Source organism: Hypomesus transpacificus, chromosome 10 (genome assembly GCF_021917145.1).
Source record: "Hypomesus transpacificus isolate Combined female chromosome 10, fHypTra1, whole genome shotgun sequence".
Lineage (NCBI taxonomy): Eukaryota > Metazoa > Chordata > Actinopteri > Osmeriformes > Osmeridae > Hypomesus > Hypomesus transpacificus.
Window position 1 is genome coordinate 10016483 of NC_061069.1, and position 10458 is coordinate 10026940.

General features: G+C 47.6%; 1 protein-coding gene across 1 annotated transcript; it reads left to right on the plus strand.

Moving 5' to 3' along the window:
• The first annotated feature begins 941 nt into the window (after positions 1–941).
• tm6sf2b (transmembrane 6 superfamily member 2b) lies at positions 942–10458 on the plus strand. The gene is made up of 11 exons (XM_047028287.1): positions 942–960; positions 1207–1329; positions 3281–3384; positions 5961–6058; positions 6170–6273; positions 6619–6701; positions 7256–7380; positions 7576–7677; positions 8067–8159; positions 9719–9838; positions 10050–10458. The coding sequence occupies exons 2-11, from the start codon at positions 1250–1252 to the stop codon at positions 10296–10298; spliced, it is 1158 nt and encodes a 385-aa protein (XP_046884243.1). The 5' UTR covers positions 942–960; positions 1207–1249; the 3' UTR covers positions 10299–10458.

Sequence of the window (10458 nt, forward strand, 5' to 3'; positions counted from 1 at the left end):
TGTGTGTAATGTTTGTGTCTCACAAGCATGTCGACAGGGGACAGGTTAGGACAGAACAGTGTTGTCAAGTCTGTCCTGTGATGACACCCATCCTTAAGACATCAGTGAAAAAGTGCCCAAGTATATAATTGTGGTAAAAGAATGGACCATGCTACCTACCGGACGGAATGGACAGCAGAGTATTGGTCAAGTCTGTCCTGTGATGACACCCATCCTTAGATCGTGTTCAGATCGTGACCCCCCCCCCCCCCCCCACACACACACACACACACACATATATATGGGGTATGTTTGTAAGTATGTATGTACATAAGACATCTTCATCTTCTTCTTTCTGTAAGTACCAGGTGCAGATCCTGCATGTTGCTGCTTGGGATCACATTTAAATCTGAGATATGTGTCATCAAATATTTAAACATTTAACATTATAATGGGTCCTCTTCATACATATTTTATATAAAATTCCTTGAGCAGTCTGGTGTTTTTGGATGTAGCGCTCTCTTCTGGACAGAACATGTCACGTCAACACTACAAACCATTTCCATAATACTGAAAGACACATTGAGTGGATTGCTAAATCAATTCAATAACTTTTGAAGAGTAATTATGCCTAAATTTGGGTTGGGTTGATAAGTTTGAAGCGAACACAATGCGTCACGTCTATTATACCTACTCAAATGATGTAAAGATTAAAATGATTTCAGAATCAATGTGCAGTAATTTCATAAAGGGCAGTAGGATAGGCCCACATAGGTAAACACAATGTAGGCTACTGCGGTTAAAAATGAGGTGCTTAAAGTGGACCACATCTGATACGAATTATGTAAATCTCTGACAAACCAAGTTGCATAACTTGCCCTAAAAGCTCCTTTGTGTCCAGGTCATAATTCCCCTTGTTAACGCGGAGTTTGTTCCAGGGAAGCCAGATCTTGATTAATCCACCCAAAGACCAGCCAGACGGTAAGAGTTTGTGTTCATCTTTACGAATGTTATTGCAAATTCTCACTGTGTTCGATATTAATATTCTACCCATTCAACCAATCAACACTGCTGTCATTGTTTATTTAAATATTTTATTCAAATAGAGAAAATTGATATTAGACTATATTGTACATAGTAGCCTAGATGGTTAACGTTCAGTAGTAGGTAAAGTTAGTACAGATCGTTGAAGATCGATTGCATGCATGTTTTCTTTTTTTTTCACAGCGGCTGATATTTATCCAGGGACTGTTTTTCATCTTTTGAAAATATGGAAATATTTGTTTTCCTATTTTCCTTGACGGCCCTCGGGGTTCTCTATACTATGAACAATGTTCCGGAGTTGCAAGAGTAAGTGAACACCTTTCTAATCAAACAGGTTGTTTAATCATAAAGGTTTTTTCAATTGTTTTCTTCCACAGTTTGTATTTATCAATAATTTCAACGTAGCTCCATAGGATGACGACAGACTCGAATGCCGTCTCTTATGTATGATAGATTGTATACACTTATATGATAGATTGTTAAGTAATTATATATATTAATATAGGACGATAAGAGTATAGGCTACGTCTTCTCAACTTAATTGTGCAGGTAATGACCTTTACAACGCGGAACATTCTATTTCTCACCGCTTGAGGGCACTACCAGCTCGTGAGTGGACCGCACTGATTTCTTAATTTTTTTTCTTCAAAATCTCTAATACTCCGTGAGTAGTACTTGTGTTAGCCAACTCGTACTTTTGTTGTCTAAACCCATGTCATGATGGTGAAACTGCTCAGATTATAAGACTTGTGAAGGCCTATTGAATGTCGAAGTCAAATTCCATGCAAGCCATCTGAGGCAAGCCATGGAAACGTGTTTTGTTGTTGCGAACACAGGCCTGTAGTTGGGAAAGAATGAGCTGTGACACATGATGGATGTTTTTGGGCTGCAACACGAACAACATTCAACAAGAATGAATTGCGGGCTATAGTTAGGATGGTTATGGATGCACCACTCTTGTATCTTTCCCCTGTCAGAGAGATTTTTCTCTTTTTGAGCACACGTCATCCTCCCTCATGGTGAATCTTTGTGCTGGCAGTCTGTGCATCCTGACAATCAATACAGGCAGCAAGGAGGAGTTTGATGAATTGCTCCTGACACACGATGTGCATTGTCTTGTGTCGCTTTGCAAACAAACAGCTCTGTGTGCATAAATCTTCTGTCCGGAGGTACAGCTAGGGAGTTTCCCTTTGGCCTTGTTGTTTGGCTTCCCTCTACACACGTTTGGAGAGGAATGCTGTTTACAGGGGGAAGCCCCGAGCACATTCATCTTTCTCTAGCACTGCGATTGTGGCATCTGACCAAACAGGAAGGTACGGGGGACCTTACATGCCCTTGCTCCGATAGCTAGACCACAAGGAGGCTTCCCGCCCACTTCTCCTCAATTCTCTCATTCCTAAATCCCACGTCTTCCCTTGTGGTGACATGTTATCATCAATCAAACAAGCTCTGTTGGATGATTGAAGGTATCGCTGCAGAATAACGTAGGTGACCCTTGAGCTGGATCCATCACGCCTTGAAGCCTTTAATGCTGTGGTGACTGAAACCTGGAGCTTACTCGCCCCAAAGCGACCCTCCAGGGTCCCCCCCTCCAGGGGCCCCCTCTCTCCAGGTTCCCCCCCTCTCCAGGGTCTCCCCCCTACAGGACCCCTCTCTCCAGGGTCTCCCCCCTCCAGGGCCCCTCTCTCCAGGGTCTCCCCCCTCCAGGGTCCCTCTCTCCAGTGTCTCCCCCCTCCAGGGCCCCTCTCTCCAGGGCCCCTCTCTCCAGTGTCTCCCCCCTCCAGGGCCCCTCTCTCCAGGGTCTCCCCCCTCCAGGGTCCCTCTCTCCAGTGTCTCCCCCCTCCAGGGCCCCTCTCTCCAGGGCCCCTCTCTCCAGTGTCTCCCCCCTCCAGGGCCCCTCTCTCCAGGGGCCCTCTCCCTGTCAGCCTCTCACCTGGGTAGCAATGCAGCCCTTCCTGCTCTCAGTGACTCACACATCCAAGACTCTCCCATGCCTTCCTGAGCTCTGGGTGTTATGGCGTAATGAAGGCTCCCTCTGTCTTCCCATTCATCACTCTCATTAATTTACCAGAGGAGACCTTAGATAGAAACTAATTGGGAAAGAGAATGAGGCAGAAAATTGGTGGGAGATTGCTTTTTAAAAAGCACAGACTGAAAGTATGGAGACATTGTACAAAAGCATTTGAATAACACTGATTGTCCCTAACATCTTATTATGGCTCTCTCTCTGTCCCCTCTCCCTCTCTGCCCACGGCAGACCCTATGTCATCTTGCAGGTCGGGGCTGGAGTGCTGGTGTTTGTGTTTCTAGTGTACCTCCTGATGGCATGGCGTAACCCACCCAAAGACCTCCTATTCTTCGGTATTGTATGATCTCTGATTATTTATTTCACAACATTCCAATGCTTCATATTTCCAAGCTCAACTTTCCTGCTTTTGAAAACGTCTAATGAAACATTTTCTCTCCGTTTACTACTGTGTTCACTGGGTTGGATTCCAGCGAACTTATACGATTTCCAGATTTTCTTTTGCCCTCATGTGAGCCAGATGAATTGTTTTCATTGTGAAGCCTTGAAATCTTCTTAGCTACAATAGGATCACTGATTAAGCTGGTTACCAGACTGGCATTGTAACATTGATGACGTGGAGGGAACCAACAATGTGATCTTTTACAACACACACACAATCTCATAGTAGCGACTGTTTAAATAACTTGACATACGTCAAAGGCATGTGAAATTAAATACCTCAGTAGCTCAAGACAGCCTTTCCCAACTCATGTTTCGACAGCTCTCTGCCATGCTATCAGAGCCCAAAGATTGAACCAACCCAACGTAGTGTTTGACAACTTGGCAAATTGCATTTAGCTCCACATCATTAAATGTAGTACTTTAATTGATCGTCATCATCGGAATTTTCGGAAAGAACAAACGGATAAGATTCCACTGCGATTCATCCTGATTGGAACGACAATGGTGCATTCCTGCATCTCCAGCCGTCGCCTGAGAAGCGGTCGTGAGTGTCCAGTCCCCACGGTCATGCCAGCACTCCAGGGTTCCAACCCACCAGTATCACCCCGGGGGCTCTGCATGGCTCCTCACCACAACACCGACCCATAATCCTTCCTGCCGTCCTCCCTGTTAGACCCTGGGAGATAACCCTCCTCCCTGTTAGACCCTGGGAGATAACCCTCCTCCCTGTTAGACCCTGGGAGATAAACCTCCTCCCTGTTAGACCCTGGGAGATAACCCTCCTCCCTGTTAGACCCTGGGAGATAACCCTCCTCCCTGTTAGACCCTGGGAGATAACCCTCCTCCCTGTTAGACCCTGGGAGATAACCCTCCTCCCTGTTAGACCCTGGGAGATAACCCTCCTCCCTGTTAGACCCTGGGAGATAACCCTCCTCCCTGTTAGACCCTGGGAGATAACCCTCCTCCCTGTTAGACCCTGGGAGATAACCCTCCTCCCTGTTAGACCCTGGGAGATAACCCTCCTCCCTGTTAGACCCTGGGAGATAACCCTCCTCCCTGTTAGACCCTGGGAGATAACCCTCCTCCCTGAGGCTTACAGGGCCACAGGGTCCCCTGCAGACAGTGTGTGTGTGTGTCACGATCAGTGTTCATCAGTGGACGACAGAATAGGAAGGTAGATAGGAGGGGATACGGCGCTGGAGCCTGATCATCAGTGAGAGACCCTTCCTCCCCCTCGCTCAGACGCACGGTGGGATCATGACAAGGACGTCCGACAAAAACGGAGGGAGAACACATTCAGTGTGTGTCTCATACAGAGTCTGTGTCTCTGTAAACCTACAGTATTCCCGTGCTTGGAAACGTACGAGTCGTTATAGCCTCGTCCTGCCTGCTCCAAAAGAACGCTGTAAATATGTCTTGTTAAGTGTCACAATAAGTACGTGTTATCAATGGAAGGTGACCGTCCAGAGTTCCTTAAAAGGGTCAGAGTTGTAAACTACGGAGGAGGGAGCCAGTGTCTGCATCAGCACTGCGTTTCTAGTTTATCTGGGCCGCCGTACTGGAGCCTTCTCTGGCAACTTCCGTCCCTGGCCTCCGATTAGGCGTCTCCCTGGTTTATACGCGGAGCTGCAGGCAGCAGGCCCAGGCCCGGTCTCTGGCTCCACGCCTGGCAGAGGTGCCTTCACTCACCCAGCTGGGCTCTTAACCTGGGGGAAACTCAGCCCACAGTTCCCAATATAAATCTCCTTCCAACCTCTATTTCTGGAGGACATCATTATCTCTCTCTCCACAGCCCTGGAAATCAATAGCTGGTTGGTAGCAGGGAAATATTTTAAACACAGATAGATGAGAGAGGGATCAAGAGAGAGACACAGAGAGAGAGAGAGAGAGAGAGAGGAGGAGGGGGGGGGGTAGAAAGATGTGAGGAGGAGGAGGAGGGTAGAAAGAGAGAGACATAGTGAAGGAGTCTCATGAGGGGGAAAAAAAATAGGTTGCACTTTTCACCAATCTAGTCTTGTCAGAGGGTCTTTACAAGAAGTAAAGAACTTAGTTATTCAGTTTATGAAAGAGTGAGACAGTGCAGATTGAGTAATTACATAGAGGATAAGCTCACCCTTTATCATAACCACAATGGGAGCATAACGATCATTGTTCCCTCCAAAGAGCTGCTTAACAACTTGAGTTTTCTGAGCTGAATCCCTTAACATACTGTACGAGGGCTTTTCTTTTACCGATGCTGAAATATTTTACAAATGCAATCAGTTTATGCTAATTGCAAGAACTTGTTGAAAAACAGTTACACATTAATCCAATTCATTTTCAGTGTAATTGAGGCATTTAAAGATAAATGACCTTGTTGACTTGCTTTAGAATGAACTACTTTCTAAAATGATGGCTGTTCTCCCACTCTCTTTCTCTCATCCATCTCCATATGAAAACATATCGATTTTTATTCTGGTCTCCACAGCGTTTGCAGTTTTCTCCTTTACGTGTGTCATCGACCTTGTAAGTGCCCTACAACATGACGGCTGGATCACTGGATTCATGGAGTTTTACCAGAAAGCGGTCAGTATTTACAATGCCTTCTTTTGTGTGCCATCTTTTATACGGGCCCCCTTTTTCAAAGATCTTTCCGGCCTCATAGCTCTCCTGACAGTACCGTTCCTCCACCTGCAGGGGGAGCCGTACCTGGGAACAGCCTACGGCATCATGATGTGCTATTGGGACGGAATCGTGCACTTCATCCTGTACCTGTTCATGATCTGCCGCATCACTGAGAGGTGAGGGTTGCCCGGCCTTCAGCTCGTCATCTCCGAGTGGATGTAACAGAGGTGGTTCGGTGACTACACACAGCTCTTGAACATGCTTGTCTGGGAACCTGAGAATAATGCTGAGCTCCCGAGTCTGTCCAAATCTACTGTCCCCCCTTCCTACAGAAGTCCTTGGGTTAGACGTTAGAAACCCTTCTATGGTAGATAAATATTAACTGTTTATTCTGCAGTGTGAATTGTTCTATTGTCAGTGTATCTCATTGATAAACTGCACGTAGTTATATGTAGATGTGCAAAAACAAATGTTGTAGACATGCATAGTCAGAGTACTGACTTTGTGGTTCCTCCATCCAGGAAGGACTATCGCATTATGGGGCTCTTCTGGGCTGGCTCTCTGCTGGCTAACATGAGTATCTTTGTCACCGGAATCGTTGTAGGTGAGCTCCTCTTTCCTCCTCCATCCCAGCTCGACAGCCTGGAAATCAATGGAACATCTGGCCTGCCTCGTATCATCAGTGTCACAGTTTAGATGTAGCAGAGGAACTCAGAGCACACGCTCGCTTTTGTATTTCACAGAACAAAGGGAAGATAGACAAGGCATCTGTTGTTGGAAGTTTCAAACGGCATGCCGAAGTCTGCCGGAGAATCAAACCGACCTCTGGTGACGTTCTCAGCGAAAACGTTTTGTTTTCCAGTCATGCATTTACTTAAGATGTGGCCATGATTAAAATTAATTAGTCATAACTGGGTTAGAATAAATCATTGAAATGTGTTTTGCGTGATCCTCTTTTGGCAAAGCCTTGTCAATGCGGCGTGTGTAAGACTCATGTCACCTTTCAACACGGTTAAAAATAGAATGCTCTACTTCTGGAAGTATCGTGGAACTCATTGTTCTAGAATTCCTGGGATGAAGCAATTGCATTTTCCCTCCCTCCCTCCCTCCCTCCTAATTTTTTTTTTTCTTACTCTCCTCATCTCTGTTCCCTGGTAGGTAAACAAGGGTCAGATATTCGCCCTGCCTTCTGGCTCAACATGCCCTTCCTGCTGGTGCCTGTATGGGGGGCTATCTCAGTCTTCACCAGCGCAAAGTCCAAGCAGCTGACTGGTGGATACAACGTAAGTGTAAAATGTAGATTTTTTTTTTATTCTTCGGGAATCTGCTCCTTCATCTAAAGGCTCCACTCCTTAAACAGTGTTTAGGGGACAGGTGAAAACAATCTATAAAAAACCTTAGCTAATTGTCTGTTTTTTTGTGTGTCTATTTTTTTTTACCTCATCAGACTATTAAAACTCACCCATCTCTCTCCACAGGCCATGTTCGTACAGTGCATGAGGCTGATCTGGCGTCCTCAGGACTTGATGCTGGTGCTATTGGCGCTGGCTGCCATGGCCTTCACCATCTTCAGGGGCCTGGTGAGACTCCTCCTAGTGCTCCTCCCCATGACACTAGACAGCTCCTGGCCAGGGTTTCTCACTGGTTCCTTCTTCGTCAAGTGAAACACGAAGAGAACGCTAGTGTGCTCAGCCCCAGCAGGTGTGGGAGAGTATTCACAGGGAGCAGAGCCTAACACTTAGCATCACATCCATGTGGCATGCGAGCCGATAAGACAGCTGGTTAGCCGCTCATGCTGTGAGCAGCCAAAGATCCGCACTCACCTTGAACCAGTCGATACAGTACTTTCTCCTCCTTCAGAGGTGTCATTAGTGTCGTAAATAATGTAACCACATAAGATATAGCAGCAGCTGTGCAGACAGACTAACCCCCCCCCCCCCCCCCCCCCCCTCTGTGTCCCCTGCTGCAGGTGGCTCTTGACGCCCCCCTGGAGGCCTGTACCATCTACCTCAAGCAGTACGAGCCCTACCTGAAGGACCCCGTGGGCTACCCCAGGGTTATGGTGGGTAATGTAGACATCAGGCACACCTGAGCACAGCGCCCGCGGCCTACCTTAATGACCTAGCCTCGCTCGGGTCGAAGTAAGCACATGCCCGCCCAGCCACCGTGTTGGGTTAGATCAGCAGCAACTTCCTAGAAGAGTGGCTCTTTCTTACCGCTCTCTCTCTCTCTCTCTCTCTCTCTCTCTCTCTCTCTCTCTCACTCTCTCTCTCTCTCTCTCTCTCTCTGTGTCTCTCTCTCTCTCTCTCCCCCTCTATCTCTCTCTCACGCAGTGTCTCTCTCGCGCAGTGTCTCTGCTTGTCTCCCAGAAGTGATTACACCGCTATTTTTCATCATTACAGCAACAATGAGTCGGGGGCGAGAGGCCAGCGCCTCCCTGTGTCCCTCTCATTTGTTAGTCTGAAGCTGCACTGCGGTGACTGGATAGAATCACAGCCCCGAAGGTTTCCCTCATCTGCAAGCTGTGTTTTCCCCCCGTTTGAGTCGTGTCGGGGGTTCTTAGACGAGTCAATAGGTTATCCAAAGACCTTGCTGCGGCTCGAGTCCTGGCACAATGGCGGTTCATCGATCACGCAGGGAGCCGCATGCTGAGAAGTTGATAAGCTAATCCTTCCTCTGAGCCCAGCAGCGCGGTGGGTGGGAGAGGTGTGTGCGTGAGTGTGTGTTTGTGTGTGTCACTGCACGTCTGAGTGCATGCCAAAGCTGTGTGTGTGTGTGTAATGGCATGTCTGTGAGCATGCCAAAGCTGTGTGTGTGTGTGTGCTTTCTGTGTCCAGAAAGGGATTTCTCAGGGTTGCTCTGCTCTTGCGTTGACTGACCTTTTTAATCATTGACGGTGATAAACCACAGCAAGCAGACACGCTCGCAAACACTGAAGGGCGTTCGTGATTGGCTCTCAGCTTCTGGGCTCAGTTCATTAGGATTCGTCTGGACGGCAGAGTCCGAATGAAAGCCGTTGCTCAGGGGTGTACGTCCACACGGCAACACCTGCAGTAAACAGACTTTCACGCTGAAAAATGTTCTCCAGTGAAGTGAGAGTCACTTCCAAGAGTGTGTGGGCTGCAGTGGTGGTCATCAGTATTCTGTGGGGGTACTACAACTGCTGCAGCCCTGGTCCAGCTCTACAGGAGATCAGGATGGACTGGATTCATTGTCCATTGAGGTGTCAGAGCTCCCCTGTGAAGGGAGTGTAACACTTTGTCTCTGTCTCTCTCTCAATCTCTCTCTCTCTCTCTCTCTCTCTCTCTCTCTGTCTCTATATTTCTGTCTCTCTCTCAATCTCTCTCTATCTCTCTCTCTCTATCTCTCTGTCTCTCTATCTCTATCTCTGTCTCTTTCTCAATCTCTCTCTATCTCTGTCTCTCTCTCATTCTCTCTCTTATCTCTGTCTCTCTCTCAATCTCTCTCTCGCTCTGTCTCTCTGTATCTTACCACCATCTCTCTCTCGCTCTGTCTCTCTCCCTCTCACCACCATCTCTCTGTCTCTCTCCCTCTCACCACCATCTCTCTGTCTCTCTTCCTCTCACCACCATCTCTCTGTCTCTCTGTCTCTGACCCTAGATGCTGCACTTCCTGTTTTACGGCGTGCCCCTCCTGGGGGCGCTGGTGTACGGCCTCGTGGAGCCCGGCTGCAACTGGATGCCTGACCTCAGCGTGTTCTTCGCCGGAGCCATGGCCCAGGTTCGCTCACGGAGATAAGGATCCATCACATGACCTCAGTGGTTATGAGTCACGTGACCCTAGTGATTTTTCTGTTGCGTGCCTCCAGTAGTTATCAGTCTTGTAACATGGATGCTCATCAGTTAAATGACCTTGTGGTTATCCGTCATATGAGCTAGAATGGTGATTAGTCATGGTCACTTCTCTCTTTCTCTCTCTCTCTCCACTCCAGTGCCAGTTTGCCCATATGGGAGGCTCCCTCCACTCGCGTACAATGGCTCCCTATCGTATCCCTGGAGACGCCTTCCTGGTTGTCATGGCTGCCAACCTGGTGTACGTGGCCATCCCTCAGATCATCGCCATGCGCTGCACCGAAAACCCCAACTTCTTCCTCACTGTGTCCTCCTTCCCAGGTCAGACAGGGCTGCCCTACAGCAAGGAGAAAGACACCTTGATAACCAACAAGATTAAGAGCTCTTGAATGGGAATCGTTCGTAAAGTATACTGCATGAGACCCATGTGCTTACCCACACAGCCTTTAATCAATACAGAGGAAACACAGGAGCGGTGAAGTGAAACGAATCTTCTTTGCTTGTTAAGACGTGATTATCGCAGATCAGTACATTTACATTTAGACCTTT

Coding starts and splice junctions, on each gene's coding strand:
- tm6sf2b (XM_047028287.1), top strand. CDS start 1,250: ATGGAAATATTTGTTTTCCTATTTTCCTTGACGGCCCTCGGGGTTCTC. Junction 6,059..6,169: donor TGGAGTTTTACCAGAAAGCG/GTCAGTATTTAC, acceptor CTCCACCTGCAG/GGGGAGCCGTACCTGGGAAC. Junction 9,839..10,049: donor TCGCCGGAGCCATGGCCCAG/GTTCGCTCACGG, acceptor TCTCCACTCCAG/TGCCAGTTTGCCCATATGGG.